The sequence below is a fragment of the Pteropus vampyrus genome, unplaced genomic scaffold, assembly GCF_000151845.1.
Source record: "Pteropus vampyrus isolate Shadow unplaced genomic scaffold, Pvam_2.0 Scaffold167, whole genome shotgun sequence".
Classification (NCBI taxonomy): domain Eukaryota; kingdom Metazoa; phylum Chordata; class Mammalia; order Chiroptera; family Pteropodidae; genus Pteropus; species Pteropus vampyrus.
The window spans coordinates 2,149,884-2,166,294 of record NW_011888948.1 but is presented as its reverse complement, the minus strand read 5'-3'; the positions used below and the strand labels follow the sequence as shown (position 1 = coordinate 2,166,294).

Here is a 16,411-nt window from a genome sequence, read left to right as displayed (position 1 = left end):
GGCTACAGTCAGGAGGAGCCTGGCAGGGGCTCCAGCCCGAGGCCTGCTCAGCCCACTTCACAGCAGCCAGATTCTCACACATGTGTGCCCTGGCCCCTTATTCTAGGGAAGGGCTCCCCCGAGCCAATTCCATAGCATCCGTGGGGAAATTTGCTCAGAGCACCACAGTTTGGGTGGGAAATAGGAGCTCTAGCCTCATAGAGGCAAAGAATCCTTATTTTCCAATATTTTAAGGGGGAACGCTGAGTAGTTACGATCGGAGAAAGCCTGGACCGATGGGTGCTTGAGAGATTAAATAGCCAAGATCTTCTCATTTTACAGGTGAGAAAAATGAGGCTTTGAGATGGTAAGTGATTTGCCTAGGACTGCACAGCAAGTGGGCAACAGGGTCAGGATGCAATGTCAGTATCTTAAATTTAGTGCTCTTTTTCTAACCGCCTAAACTGCTTTGGAGAGAGAAACATTTGAAGACTCTAAGACTTTTTTTTTTTTTTTTAATGACTATTATGTTGTAAAGGGTAAACCCAGTAAGAAAAGGAAAGAAAAAGTCTTATATTAAGTACTTACTTTGAGCCAGGTCCCTTCCATATGATCTTTTTAGAACCCAAGGAAAACACTGCAGTTACTATCTCCTTTCACCCACAAGGAAACCGAGTCCCAGAGAGGACCTTGCCAAGGGCCACACACACAGGGCTGGGGCTCAACACAGCCTGTGACTACAAAGGCTTCCCTTTGAAATGGGCCACGCTGCCTGGGGAAAAGCATCTGGCAACAGGGATGCATTTCCACACACACCAAGGGTCTGGGTGAAGAGAGAAGGGCATCTCTAAGCACGAGTTTACTGAGCCTATATGGTATCCCTGGTACTGCTGCAAACACAGGGGCACCGGAGAGTCAGGTGGGCCTTTTTGCCTGAATGGTTTTATAATCTGTAGAAACATCACATATATACCTGGAACATCAGATGGGAAACGGGTAATTCGCTCTGTCACAAACTGCACAGGAGCAGGTCAGTTGGCCAGAGGGTCAGCTGCCCCTACCAGCGAGCAGTCAATCTTAGGAGGAGGAGGAAGAAGGAAGAGGCGGTAAGCACAGACTGGCCATTGGGTGGACATTGCAGGATTGGGTGGAAACCAACTTGGGGAATAGGACATTTGTACTCTTAGGATATTTGTCACTGGATGTGGCTGCAAGTCCCTAGAAAGAGCTAGTTGGTTTCGGCAGGGGCTATGGGGCTACAATGTCGGGGTCGAAGCCAGATGTGTTGCTTAGAGTCTGTATGACCCTCAGCAAGTTACTTGAGCACTCTGTGACCCAGGTATTTCATCATAAAATAATGATAATAAAATTAGCTAACCTCATAGGGGTTGTTGCAAGTGTTAAATGAGATATTAGGGGGGAAAAATGCCTGGTCAGTGTTGAGAACTGGACAAATGTGAGCTGTGTTATGAAGTTAATGCTCACTGTTTGCTTATTTTCCAGACGCTGGTCCCCAGCTGGGTTGGGGAGAGGGAGAGGGGCAGTGGGGTGTGCATTCCACTGGACTGGGTTTGAGCCCTGGCTCGGCAGCTTGAGCAGGTTGCTTCACCTCTCTGAAGCTCTGTTCCCTCATTGGTAAAACGGGAATAATGTGCTTATCTTCTGGGGTTGAGGAGAGGATTGAGTGGGAAAATCTACCTCCGAGGACGTTGTAGGTACTCAGTAAATGTCGATTCCCCCTCGGTAAGGTGCAACATCAGCGTTAGACTGTGTTTGACATTAACAGGCGCCACTTTGCTGCTGGTCAGATAACTCTGTGTTTTCTGTCTTGACGAGGCAGATGCTCCTCTAAGGTGTCTTCTTTACCCAGAGGAGACCTGGCTTCTTAAAATTAGTGTAACTTGGTGCATCTGCTTTTTTTGGCAGGGGGGACTGGTTTTCCTGACACCCAGTGGGCCATTATCCAGCATTGCCTGAGGACCCCCATAAAGGCTAGTGACCAGCCTGTGAGAGGGAGGGATGGACTTTTGCTGGTTAATTTGACTCATGATTCTTGTACCATCTGAACCTTTAGTGTCAGCTCAGTTGGTGGCTCAGAAGAGTCTGTCTGGACTAGGGAAAAGGTCAGAGCTCTGGAAATACCTGGAAATAAATAGAAATAGCTGGAGCACTTAGACACGAGTGGCAGTCAAACAACAAGATTTGGTTTACCTATAACAGGCAGGGAAGATGAGCTCTTTAAAAGAAGGCCTCTTGCCCTCCCCTACATTACAGAACAGATGCAGCATGGCCAGCTATCAGGACCCTGACTGAAATATTCAACATATCTTTGCAAATCCTGGAAAAAATAGCTCTCCATGAATAAGTGGAAGAGGCTTTTTCCATTTTGGCTCCTTGGTGCAACCCCACTGAAAGGAATGGTACATTTTCTCTTCCTGCTCCTGGAGGGGCCGTTCTCATAGCATTCTCAAACAGACAGGAAGCCCCGGAATCCACAGGCGATAAGGACATTTGAATGAGGGGTGAAAATGGGCGCAAAGGAATTAGAGAAACGTGTCCAGGAACAGGGAACCCAAGCAGGCTATGTCTTGAGTGTGTCTCTAGATTTTACAGCTTTAATCTTGAAGCACCAATTTTCTGCTTCATTGACTCTCAAGGGACATGTTTATATATAGAGCACTAGACATCTATGTGATCGCACTGGAAATGCATATTGAAACCAAAAAGCCCAGCCTATCTAATAAGTTTGACCAGCTATGAAAATTACATCATATTAGAACTTGTTAATAAAACTATAGTGCAGAAAACTCAATTTATAGAACACAAATTAAGACAAGATTATTTGCTGTGCAAAAAGATTTGCCTCAAGCTACATTTAATACCAAATTCCTTCGTACTTTAAAAATAGAATTTTAGCTAAAAAAGAGAAACATCGATTTCTATACAAATTTTAAGAAGAAATGATTAGGTAAAATAATGTATGTCTCCAGATTTTATGACATAATTTTATTTTATATGACATAATCAGAAACTGATGTTTCTCTTCTTTTGCCTGTATTGTTTATTTTCCCCTCATGTAACCTAAATTTATAGATTTCTCGTTATGTGAACCACTCTTTTATAACCTCTTGGCTAAAATCTTTATCAAGACGTAACAATGAAAAGCTACTAATAGATCGGGAAGAGTGAGGCCTCTGGAGTCAGATAAACCTTTACATTTTGCCTGGCTCATTTACTAGCTATTTGACTTGAGCAACTAAGTTTATTTAGTCAATAAGTTTTTATTTAGCTCCCAGTATATGCCAAACAGAATTCCTGGCACTAGGAATAGTAGTGAAGGAAATAGATAAGGGTGCTGTTCTCTGGGAATGTGTATTTCAGTGTGAAATGTAGCATTTGATAGTGACCAGGGAGAGAAGATGCCAGTTTCCCCAAGGTGGTCAGAAAAGACCTTTTTGCAAAAATGATATTTGAGCTGAAAGGCAGGAAGGAGATAGCTTTGAGTCATGAAGTATATGTGTCTCATGCCGAGAGAACAGCAAGTGAAAAGGTCCTGAGATGGGACTGAGTTTGGTGAATTTGAGAAGAAAATTCATTGTGACTGGAGTACCATGAGCCAGAGTCCAGTACGAGATGAAGGTTAAGGATCAGAATATATAGGTATATATAGGAAGATGGAAAGAAGTTGAAATTATATGCTAACTGCGATGGGTTACTGAGGTCTCGGGGCCATTTTGTCATCACTTGTAAATAGGGACAATAGTGATGCTCAGCTCATCTGCTTGTGAGGATCAGGGTGACTAACACGGGTGAAGCATCCGGCACTTTGGTTGTGGAACTTAGCCCAGAATTTTGTTTGTAAGAATCAGCAGTTCACTATGTGAACTAAAGTTTACAGTTTACAGGAGTTAGTGGAAGGATTCAGGGGACTCACAGAGCTCAATTGTGGAAAGAACAGAGAGACCTAGAGGAAATAGAAGCTCAGTAGGCTTCTGTCGATTTCTGTGCCTCTCTTCATATGTACTCTATTTTCCTGACTCTCTCTGCAAGTTTCTTAATTTCTAGAGATTGCCATCATCTGATTGGCTCAGTTTCTCAGTGTCTCAATTCTGGACATCTGAGACAGAGGATTGGATCAGCCAACTTCTGTCAGGTACCCATACTTAGCCCAATCAGGTGGACTTTGGAGGGTAGGGTTCCTAAGAAGAGGTTCTGAGTAGAGCCATCATGATTGGCATGACCTCTCCATGTACCAACAAACACATAGAGATGGAATGAATGGTAGGATGATCTATATACATAAGAGTGGAAGATGAATCAATGAATGGTTGATGGATGGATGACCACAAGCCCAAACTAATTCATTTAGGAGAGAGGTGGTTGGCATGATGTAGCTTCTCTCTGTGTCAGGGGTTCTTAACCAGAGGTTTATGGATGGGTTTCAGAGGGTCTGAGAACCTCTGAAATCTATGAAAATGTATACATATGTCTATCAGTATTTTTTGGAGAGAAGGTCCCTGCTATTCATCAGAATCCCTAAGAGCTCTATAACCTAAAAAATTCAAGGATCTCTCCCTATACATTCTTGGGATGTTTGTTCTTACTCAATAAGAAATGCTCTTAACATTCTGACATCTTAAAGAGCATCCCTTCCAGTACACTGAAATATTATTTGAGTCAGAACAGGGTGGTTCTTATTTATTCTCTTTCTGCTATACCTCTTCCATTCCATTGACTCACCATGCCTCTTACCCCTTCCTTAGAGGCTGAAAGCACCTGCTCCCTCCAAGTTTTCTACTTTTTCCATAAATAAAGTCTAGTTAAAAAGTTGCTGAAAGTAGAGAGTTTCTACTTCGTAATTTTTATTGGGGAATGCTGCCTGTCTCCCCGCTATCACTCCATCCCTGGCCATGAATGTGTTTGTTGATTTTTCTGAGTGCCTAAAATCATAGGTCATCAGAACTAGAAGGGCCTTGAGAAATCTACTTGGTTAGGATGTCTCAATGGGGGACTTGCTCCCCAAAAGATCATATCAGAAAATCCAAGGACTTAGGAAATTTTTAAAGAATGTATTGAATATTGCAACATTATTATGTATATGAAATAAAATTGTTTTTCTCATAAAAGCCATTGAAAGTAAAGCTTGACAAATGGTTTTGTTAGGAGGGAATATATAGAATATAATTTAGCAGGAGTAGAAACTGATATTATAAGGTTTGAACTTATATAATTTGGAGAGCCTCTTTTTAAAAAGAACATAAAATTACAAATAAAAATTTACGTAAAAAAATGATTCAAAAACCCAACAGATAACATTTCTTTGTTATTAATGTCATTAATTAGTTATCTCTCCCACTTTTATGATGTTTTCTCCTGCATCTTTGGCTGCTTTTGGTGTACTCATTCGTATGACAATGATTTAATGAGATCACTTTTCCATACAGAGAACAGAATGAACATTTTCCTAACATGGCTGGCTGAAAATTATTTTAATTATATATATGTTTTACTGATAGTTTAGACAGATTTCTTTCTGTACATCTATAACTTTCTCCTCAGGTTTTTATTTTGTTTTATTTTTTATTTTATTTTTTATAGAGACGTGTGTGTTTCCTGGTGGCAAGTCCTGGGAGGGCACCAACCCTTAATCTCCCTCTAACATGTCTCACCCCTCTGCCCTCACTCTCCCGCTGCTGCTTTAGGGCAAGTTCTCTGGGAATCAGATAACTGCAGCCTCTCCTTTGGATGCCTTTTTAAGGGGTCACATTAGAGTCTGGGTGCTTGTTGGGTCCACCAGGAGGAGGTGGCTCTGGAGGCTGGGTGGCCTGTTGTCCTTCCCACAAGCACCCAGGACCGCCATCAGGGTACACAGAGTGGCCCCTTCACCCCAAGCTAGGGATGATTCCACACTAGGGGGGCTGGGCAGGGCTTCTGTCCCAGAATCTGTAACTTCATTAGCTCACAAAGCAAATCTGATTCACTCTGGGTTTAAATTAGAAGTTCTCAAAATTTTCTGGACTTAGAAAGTCTTTTTTGCTCTTAAAAATTATTGAAGACCCCCAAAGAGCTTTTATCTATTAGTATTCACTACATTAGAAATTAAAGCCGAGAAATTTAAAAAGTGATTATTTATTAATTCATCTAAAAATAACAATAATATATCTATTACGTGTCAGCATAAATAACATATTTTATAAAAATAACTGTCGTCCAAATAAAAAATTAGCAAGAAGAATGACTGTTTTACATTTTTACAAATCTGTTTAATGTCCGACTTACTAGAAGATAGCAGGATTCTGTTGTGATCTGTGGTTTTTCATGAAAATATATGGAGAAAATATAGAAAGAGGAAGTACTTTATTACTCTTTCGACAGTGGAGAGTCGTTTAAACCTTATGAAAGCTCTAACGGTGGTAGTTTTTCAAAGACCAGTTACAATGTTGAGTGTGAAACCACATCAATGACCTTTTTCATACTCTGTTACATAAAATCCTGTGGCCTGTGTTACACTTGGAAATAAATCTTTGCCATCATTCAGTACTATCCACACACTAGTGATCTGGGAAATAAAATATTGGCTCACTGAATCATGCAGATTTTGTGAATGTTGACATGATACATTATACAATATCAAATATACAATATACAATGTCGATATCACCACAATTGCATCTAAGTCTCTAAGAATTGGAAAGCTAATGAGCTCACAGTAGCATATGGAAGTTTTACAAAATTCTGATTTTCACTCAAAAGCTTCAGTTTTATCATCGACAACAAATTCTGTCAGTTATTTTTCTTGAATGACAAGCAACATTTTTTTTTTTAAGAAATAGTCTGCCAAATGTCGAAGTCTGAGCAACCGTTCTTCAGTGATTCTCTCAAACAGAAATGATGTTCCATGAAAAAAAATGGGCTAATTCAGCTCGCAAAAACAACCGTAAAAGTGCTTTTGCTTGAGGTGACCGTCTGCACGTCTGTGTGCAGGACTTCCCTTTCATCACACAGATCGTTCAAAAGATGTGTACTCAAGGCCAAGACTTAGTGAGGCTGACAATTTTGCTGCTTCATTAAAGACAATCTGAAGTGAAACTGGCATTTTTTATTAACTGCAAGTGTGTGGCAATGAAGAATACAATGCCTGCTTAGTACAGATTAGTGCCACTGCCTTGGTTCATGCTAAGGACCAACAGTTTTAACCACCAGTGCATATGCACAATTAGCACAATGTCGATCAGTAAAAAAAGGCAAATACTGTCTTTATGATGAAAGTGATTTTGATCTCAAAGACACCTAAAAGCATCATAAGGACTCCAGGGGTTCCATGAACATACCTTGAGAACTGCTGGTTTAAGTGCCAGTGACTTTCTCAGCAAATCACATCATGTATTGACTGGGGAGAGCAAAGGGGAGGTTAGGGGAAGGTTGTACCTCAAAATCTCCATGGAAACATTGACCTGACCCAATACCATTATTGTAAAAAGATGAAGCGATGAAGGCATAGTGAGATTTGTTCCCAGTCGTCCAGCTTGATTGTGGTGAGCCAGGATTCACTTCCAGATTCTTTTACCCACACACAGTGAACACGTAAGCCTCTGTCAAGTCAGGTTTCTCATATTTCCTAAATTCTCTTATAAATATCTATCAGGCTCCTGTTGTGTGCCAGTTACAATGCTAGGTATTCAAGACATAAAATCAAATCAAATGACATTTTCCTGACCTTCGGGACTCTGTAGTCCAAGAAGCTTGCGGACAGGTAAAACAAAAGTTATAGGTGCAGCCGGAACTGTGACAGGTAAGTTTGGACAGGCTCGAGAGCTCAGAGGAGGGACACCTGACTCTGACTGAGGCTCAGAAAAATCAGTGTCAGTGATTTTTAGCCTGAGTTGGGAAAAAGGAACAAAAGTTATCCAGATAAGAGGGAGTAAGGGCCTGTCCATGGAGGAGAGTCATGGGAAGGTAAAGAGGAAGGAACTGGCATGACCAGTCTCAGGTACTTTGAGTAGAATGGATGGGGAGATGGCTGGAGATGAGGGCAGTGGAGGACTGTATGCGACAACCAAGAAGTAAGGACTTTATCATAAAAGCCTTGGGGGCGCTGGAGAAGCCCGCTGGAGGACCGGCTAGAATGATGGTTGGTGCTTCTTCTAAATACCAGATGATCACAACTGTAGGACAAGCTCTTCCACTGTCAGGGCCTCACCTTTCCCAACTGTACCTTGAGCCACACAGTGACACACGACTTTGTTATATGAATTACCCACCTACCAGAAGGGAGCTTTTGAAGGAGTGATTACTCATGGCTTGGGACTGATCCACTTTCTTGGCCTGTAACTTGATATAAAATGCTATTTCTTTTTCCCGTGGGTTTTATGGCTCACCTCAGACTCTTAGAAACCATTACATCAGTTTAGTAATGAACAATGTAAGATCTATAATTTTTAATCTGTTGCTTTGCCAGATTAAATCTTGAAAGGGTTCTGAGCAGTGATTTCTAAACCTGAGACAGTGGTTAAAAATATATAGATTTCCAGACACCAGCCCCAGGGCCCGGGAATCTGTATGTTTATTTTGCTCCCCAAGTTATTCTTGACCAGGCAGCCTGCTCCTGGTTTCCTGCCCAGATAGTTTGGGTATCACTAGGATCTAATTAAAGAAGAACACACATTTAATGCCTGATGTTCCAGTGAAATATAGATTTGTCACATCTTCTGACTACGTGTAAATACGACCATCTATGTGGTTGGCATTTTTCATGTTACATAAGTCACTCCTCTTTTTGTGATCTGGAAACATCAAACTCTCTCTTTATTTCCCATATTTGTTGCTTTTCCAACTCCCAATCTCTTCAAAATGTTTCCTGATGGTCATTTTTCCTTTCTTCTTTTCTTCTTATTCATAGGCTTTGTTATCTCATTAGAAAAGTATCAGTGGTTTATTTTTTTTAATCTTGATGAACATATTGTTCCAGTAAAGCGGTTTGAATGACTATATACACAAGCATGCACTGACTCTGTGGGAAGTGTTACATGCAAGATCATGGAGATCAATAAACAAGGCTGACAATCCTGTGTAATCATAACAGTCTGGGCTTGTCTGGCATTCCAGAAATGTGCAACATATATACAAACCAAATAAATATTTGACACTAAAGTATTATCAGTTCAGCTTACAGGAAAGAAGAGGCTGCCAACCCCAGACAGGGATGAATGGGTGGTCCCACCAGAGGCCTGAGGAGTGCCACAGAGTTTGTTACGTTTCAAAGGGTCCTGGAGATGGTATAATCCTTCTGGGGCCTTCACAATAAATTATGACAACATGTCAAGTTTAAACTTGAGTCTTGCCCACCATGTTTCTATTTTGCTTATAGGCACAGAAGGAGGGCACACGTTGTCACACAGGCCCACAGGCCCTGGGAAGGTGGGTGGAGGGTAATGCCAACATGATGAGAGCATCCCACTTAAGTGAGTGATAGTGGTTAACAGCATCTCTCGTCCGCTCAGGCCCACATCCAGCTTCTCTGATCACCTGCATCTAACGATGCTTAGATTCCCCTGTACAGACATGGACCTAAACAGCACATCTTAGAGAACTTCTAGTCAGTGATGTTCAACTGTGGGGACAGAGCCCCTAGGGCTGTTTGAGCATCCCCAGTGAATGTGTGTGCGTAAGGAGGGGGAATATAAATATTAGAAAAAGGTTGAAGAACAGTGATCTCACCAACCACTTTCCTTATTTTACAGATAAGGAAATTGAGGCCCAGAGAGGGGAAGCTCATTTGTGTCAGGCACAGGCCTGGAACCACAGTCTCCTGACTGCCAGCCTTGGTCACTCCAATATTATCAGGCCACCTCTGAGTCCTCATCATTATCGAGGTTCCTCCTTGCCTATGTGTGCGCTTCTCACTTTCTCTGAGCTCTTTCATGCTGGTTATCCTATTTTATCTTCATCAATACTCCTGTCAGAATGTGTGACTCTTATTATTGCCCCTCTTTACAGTGAGGGAGATGAATTTCAGAAAGATAAAGCAGTGTTTAGCCAAGAAAAAATAAAGACTTAAGAATGAATAAGGATATTCAATATCAGAGGGCTTGGTGTCTGGAGGTGGGAACAGCCTGGCCTGAGTTTCCCCAGAGGGCAGAACTAGGGTCAGTCAGTGAAACTGCAGGGGCGAAATATGAGCGTTGTGTGGGCTAGAGCGCTCAGAGTCCAGATCCTTCATTTGTCAACCGGGTGATCCTGGCAAGACACTTAACTTCTCTGCACATCAGTTTTCTCAACAGTAAAAAGGATGGTCAGAAATAATGTGCCATCTCTTTGGTTTCATTCAGTTCAACATAAGAACAAACTTTCTATCAAAGGGGACAGTCTGTAAATGAATGTGCTGCCTGCAGAGGAGTAAGCTTCTTGTCACTGGAAGCATTCAGGAGGCAATGAGAAGACCAGCAGTCAGAGATAGTATAGGGTGGAAAATTGGACAGTTAGGAAATTTTACAATTTTCTCAATTCTGGTATTCTGTGATGTGTTCTGGGATAAACTTGGATGTTCTGTATTTTCTCTGTTCATCCTCTCTGCTGCCTGGGACCCTGTGCTCTCTGTCCAGCACATCCTTCTTTGCCCACCCATCCTTCGGTCTCAGTAAAACCTGCCTTTCTCAGGGAAGTGTTCCCTGCCCAGCCTTTTTCCTCCTGGATTGACTGTACTGCTAACTACAGTTTCATGGCTCACACAAGGACCAAGAGTGTAAGCTTTCTGACGCCCAGGCTAAGCCCCTTTTCACTAGGTTTGGTTAGCTGTTGCAAGACCAAAGTCCACCAGTAACTCTTATAACACAGCCAACCACATTGTAAAACAGTGAGATTCTCAAACAGTTGCTCTACCTGCTTCAGAGAACAAAGCTCCATGACCACTGAGTTTCAAGTTCACTACCATGTATTAGGTTCTTAACATGTGCCAAGCACAGCACATCTTGCTGGGGGAGGGGGTTCGAAGATGCAAATACATCCCAATGACCATGCTCAAGGATCCCAGTCTAGGGGCAAGAACAATAATCTTGACGTAAGTTGGGAAAACACAGAGCCTACTGTGGGTACCCGAAAAGGGAGCTCTTGGCCCAAGCTGAGTTCCAGGGAAGTCTCCTTGGAGGAGTTGACCCCCAAACACTCCAAATACTCCACTGCCTCCCATTCCTTATGATCAGAACTGTTTTTCCTGTGTTATATCATGCTGGGTCAGTGAATAAATTCTTGGGACAAAGCTTTAGTTGCTGGTTTTTTAATCGCACCTTGGTTCAACTTTCAGAGCTTCTGCTGAAGTGCAAGATGCCTTCATGACATACACCGTATATGACGACCTCATCACCATTAAGCTCATCCAAGAGGCATGCAAGGTTCTGGGTGAGTATGACAAGGGCTTGTTTTGGTTTCTTAGGGCTGCCATAAGAAAGTACAATCAATTTCCATTATGTGGAGTAGTTCTGTCCTATAAAGTCTTTGTGAACCCTGAATTAGCAAATGCTGAGCCATTACTCTTAGAGGAAATATAGAGTTAGGTTCCTGGGAACCTCTGGGCACAACACTGTCATCAGCTTATAAATATATAACCCTGTTTTGTGTGTGTTTCTGTTTAAAGACCCCTTATATATTGTTATTCATTAACACTGGACTCACAGCCAACAGCTCATGCCTGAATGAAATTTATCTAATGTACCTATTTTCTTTGTAAGGCACATCACAACCTTCTTGCACTGAAGAACACTAGATAGCACTTTAGTTTAGCACTGTGCTTGGTGGTATTTGAAAGAGCAGCATCAACAACAAAAAGTAGGAAAATACAAAAATGTACCACTAAATAGATTGCAAAAAGGACACTTGTTTATAGCATGAGAACTGAAACAAGAAGGCAGTGCATTACCTTGTTTAACCTTATCTAGAAATGTATATATTGGGCAACTCAAATTTTTCTTGCTTTGTGCATGTCCATGAATGACCATGAACTCTATGAGTATTGATTTTGGGGTTACAAATAGATATTAGCCAGTAGATAAATTTGCAAATACGGAATTTGAAAACAATGAGAATTGACTATACCACAAATTGGGTGGCTTAAAACAACAGAAATTTATTCTCTCATCATTCAAAGGACTAGAAGTCCAGAATCAAATTGTTGGCAGGGCTGTGCTCCCCCCGGGAAGGCTCCAGGGAAGAATCTTTCCTCTTCAGGTTGTGGTGTTCTCAGTTGTTCCTGGTACAGCATAACTCCAATCTCTGTTTCTGTCTGTCTGCTTCTTGGGTGTCTATGTCTCTACGTCCAAATTTTCCTCTTCTTATAAAGCCAAAGTTATATTGAATTTAGGGCCCATTCTAATCAAGTATGACCTTATTTTAAAGTGATTACATCTACGAAGACCCGATTTCCAAATAAGGTCACATTCGTAGGTTCTGGGTGGTCATGAATTTTCGAGGGGCACTGTTTAACCCATTATAGGGCTCATTGCGATCCTTTCTATTAGAGTAGCTCAAGGCTTCTTGCAGACAAAAATTATGAGCATCACTGTGTTTCATCATTTATACCACCCCCATTATGTTTGGCCTTGATGTTGGCTTTGATAGATGTTGCAATCACTTTGAAAAGGATAGTCATGACTACCTCTGGGTGTCAGGAGGCACAGCATCGAGACTTGTGTTAAGCCAACCACATTCCTGTTTATTTGGAAATGGACATGGTGTGCTTCATAGGGAGCTGATGTCCTTTCTCCCCATCTGCTTGGCCACGGAACATCTTCTCATCTACACAGACAACAAAATGCCATTTATAGGACCATGTGTGGATGGTTCTACTTATAAGGAACATGTAATACTAGGTTGTTTTCTCCCGTGGGTGTATCAGCGAAAGATGGTTTATTATATTAACTTGCCTTCTTCTTAGGCTCTGTGGGGAAGAGGAACAGGAAAAAGAGAGAATTAAGCTCTGCCTCTTTCTAGTTTAATGACTCAGGAAAGTTATTTACTCAGTCAAATTTTTTACATTGGTCAAATGAGAATAATATCTACCCTTCAGAGTAGTTTTGAAGATTAAATGAGATAATGTACATGAATATATCAAATGTGGTATCTGGTATGTAATAAGCTCTCAGAAGTATTTTCTTCCTTCCTTCTCTCTGTATTAATTTCCTAGGGCTGTCACAACCAAGTATAACTGATTAGGTGGCTTCTAACAACAGAAATTATTCTCTCACAGTTGTGGGGGCCAGAAGTTGTCAGCAGGGTTCATTTCTTCTGGAGGCTCTGAGGGGAAACCGTCCCACGACTCCCTTGGCTTCTGGTGGTAGCCAACATTCCTTGGCTTATAGCTGCCTCACTCCCATCTCTGCCTCCATCTTCACATAACCTCTGTGTGCCTTCACGCAGCCTTCTTATGACGCATCATGGGATTTAGGGCCCACCATAATCCAGTATGAACTTATCTTTATTTAACTAGCTCGATCTGCAAAGACCCCATTTCCAAATAAAGTGACATTTGGATGTTCCAGGTGGACATGGATTTTGAGGGGGACACTATGCAGTATACCCTCCTTTCCTTTATCCTTTTCACCAGCCCTGAGCACACAATGAGCTGGGGCCTGGAGAGGTAGGAGGGGTGGGCAGCCTCGCTGCCCCAGGCTCCAGGGGACTGCAGCAAGAAGCAGAAGCATCTCCCTGGCACTTCCAGGCTCTTTGACAAAGATGCCTCTTTTGGTCCCAGTTAAACTTTCTTTGCACATTCCTCACAGGCAACTTGACTTTGGGTCATGGTGCGACAGCAGTTAGAGATCATTGCAGGTGGACACTGCATTGGCATCCTCGCCTGAGCCCCTGGGGCAGAGTTGTTGGATGTGTGGGTGAGGACTAGGGGCTCAGGGCCTTCATACTGGTTTCTGTGCAGACCATAGAGGGTCGGGTGGTTGGGCTGTGTTTTCCAGCTGATTTTCACGATGTCTCTAAAGGATCAGTAAATTGGCCTGCTGTCCTCAGGAGCTCCACCTGAAGCCATTACAGGTTAAAGCCAGCCCAGGTACACAATAACTAGCCCACTGGATGTGCTTGAGAACACACCAGGGCAGCTAGCTAATGCTAAGCCTGCCGGGCCAGGTGGCTTTTCCAGAATCCTGCAGGGTTGTAACATGTCTGTGTTGGGTAAGGCATAAAGCTTATTTCCCTTTCCTTTGAATTTCAGAAAACTGCTCTGATTAAAAAAAAAAAAAATGTGCCAGAGTTGACCCCATGCACCTAGATCCAACAGAAAAGAGGCTTTTCCTTTTATTTTCACATGGCTATTTGACACCTGTGTCTCTTCTCATGTTTCTGGTCATCTCCTGAATGCAGAAAACCATTCAGGCATCTGCATCTGGGAGGAGCCCCAACTCCCAGTAAAGCCTGGAGGGGGAAATCATTGAGGCTTAGGAAGCTGGCCATGTGCAGTCATCAACAGATCTTCAGCAAGGGGCAGCCACCTGCTGCTTCTAGTTCATTAGGACACTCTGGTCTGTCTTGAAGCCACAGAGCCAAGTAGGGGCCAGAGGTGCCAACGAGGGCTGGCAGGATGATGGAGATTAGAGCTAGGAGGAATCTGGGGTACCAGTTAATGTCCAACCAGATGTGCTCCTGGTCACTCAGCACCTGGATCTCTTAATAGACCTAGACAAGGTCATGTCTGAGACCAGAACTAAGGCAGAGAGAGCGAAACATTCCTTTGTTCCTACAGCTTCTGGAACTCGAGCTCCAAGAGCAGCAACATCTCTCAATGCCTTCTGAAGCCAGTGTGACCCTTAGAGGCTGGACACAGACAGTTTGCAGACAGGGCTCATATGGCCTCCAGAAAAGTCACAGGTGGGAATCCCTCTGTTCATTCACCTTCCAAAGAGCCATACAGAGAGATTTTCCAGGATAAGGGTGGGCCAGGACCTAGGGAGTATCAGTGGTACCTGCAAACCCCACCCCTTCCCTGTCCAGCCGGTTTGGGGGGCTCCAGACCCTTTTGTCACCCCTAAAGCTGATGCCGGGGATGGAGGCTAGGTTCGTGTGGAGCCGAGGCTATCAAGCAGCAGGTAGAGTGGAATTTTATGCAAGAATCGGACCTCAGGGTGTGCTCTTCATAGCGCTATGCCCCCCACCCCCATCCCCATTCCATACTCAGTTGAGCCCCTAAGTAGCAGCCTTCCTGCTCCACATAGGGTGGCACCAGAGCAGTAGTACCTATCAGCCTTCAGATTTAACACCTGCCAGAGCTTTTCTGGTTTATGCTTAAACACTGCTTTTTAAACATGCAGTTCTAGATTTTGAGTGAGAGCTGCTGGCCCACAGGCAAGTCTGAATCTTTGCAGTTTATCTCCTTTCTTCCAGAGAAGTCGAAGGAGCTTCCAATTACTTTCCCTCCACAGAAAGAATAAAAATCTTTCGGTAGAAATTCTGTACTGAGAGGTGACTATTGAGACTTGACCTGAAAGGCTAAAGTTTTGACAAAGTTTAGAAAATAAACAAGCAAAAACATTTAGACTGGGAATGAAGCCCACCTTCAGTCTTTTCTTGACTTTATTTTACAAGATCCCAGCAGCAGGAGGTCATGGCTACTTCACGCGGTCTCAGTTTGGTTCTGAGCCTTCTGCCAAAGGGTATCTTGTCCTCATTCTAGAATGAGCAATGCGGGTTGGATTTTGTTCTGTCATGCCAGCTGTGTGACCTTGGGCCAGTGATAGAATTTCGTTGAGAGTTGAACTCCTTCTCAAAAGGGAATAATACTTACTGCAAAGAGTCATGGGAAGGAATAAACTAAATCAGATTAACAATATGCAGATCACTTTGCAGGTGCTCAGCAAATATGAACTGAATGGTAGCTCTGAAGGGGAGGCAGGAGCATTTCTATACTTTGTACCTCTGGTTGTTGTCTCTTAAAAGTAATGAATGACAAGCTTTGCCATTTACCTTGAATGACTGCTATAAAATAATGTTCTGGGCCCTCTGAGTAGTAGTCAGCAAATCACAAGCACCCCATTGGCCAAATCTTGCCCCGTGCCTGTTTTTGTAAATAAAGTTTTATTGGAACACAGCTATGCCTATTGTCTGTGGCTGCTTTTGCACTATAATGGCAGAGCTGAGTTGTTGTGACAGAGACCATATGACTGCAAAACTGAAAATATTTACTGTCTTTCCCTTACCAAAAATGTTTTGTCATCTCATGCTCTAGAAAAAGGACCTTAATATACAGATCTTTTTCACAATTAAAAAAAAAATCTAATCTTACTTAAGAACTATTATGCACTGAATTATGTCTTTCCCCCCCTCCCCCAAATTCATACATTGAAACCCTAACATCCAATATGATGGTGTTTGGAGATGGGGCCTTTGGGAGATACTTAGATTTAGATGTGATCGTGAGGATGGGGCCCTGGTGACAATA

At 42.6% G+C, this 16,411-nt stretch overlaps 1 protein-coding gene across 1 annotated transcript in view; it reads left to right on the top strand.

Moving 5' to 3' along the window:
- LOC105298913 (guanylate cyclase soluble subunit beta-2-like) overlaps positions 1-16,411 on the top strand; it is an 84,632-nt gene that overhangs the window by 8,101 nt on the left and 60,120 nt on the right. The window contains exon 3 of the mRNA XM_023536718.1: positions 11,279-11,373. Within this exon, the coding sequence (XP_023392486.1) occupies positions 11,279-11,373 (95 nt within the window). The remainder of the gene's footprint in view (positions 1-11,278; positions 11,374-16,411) is intronic.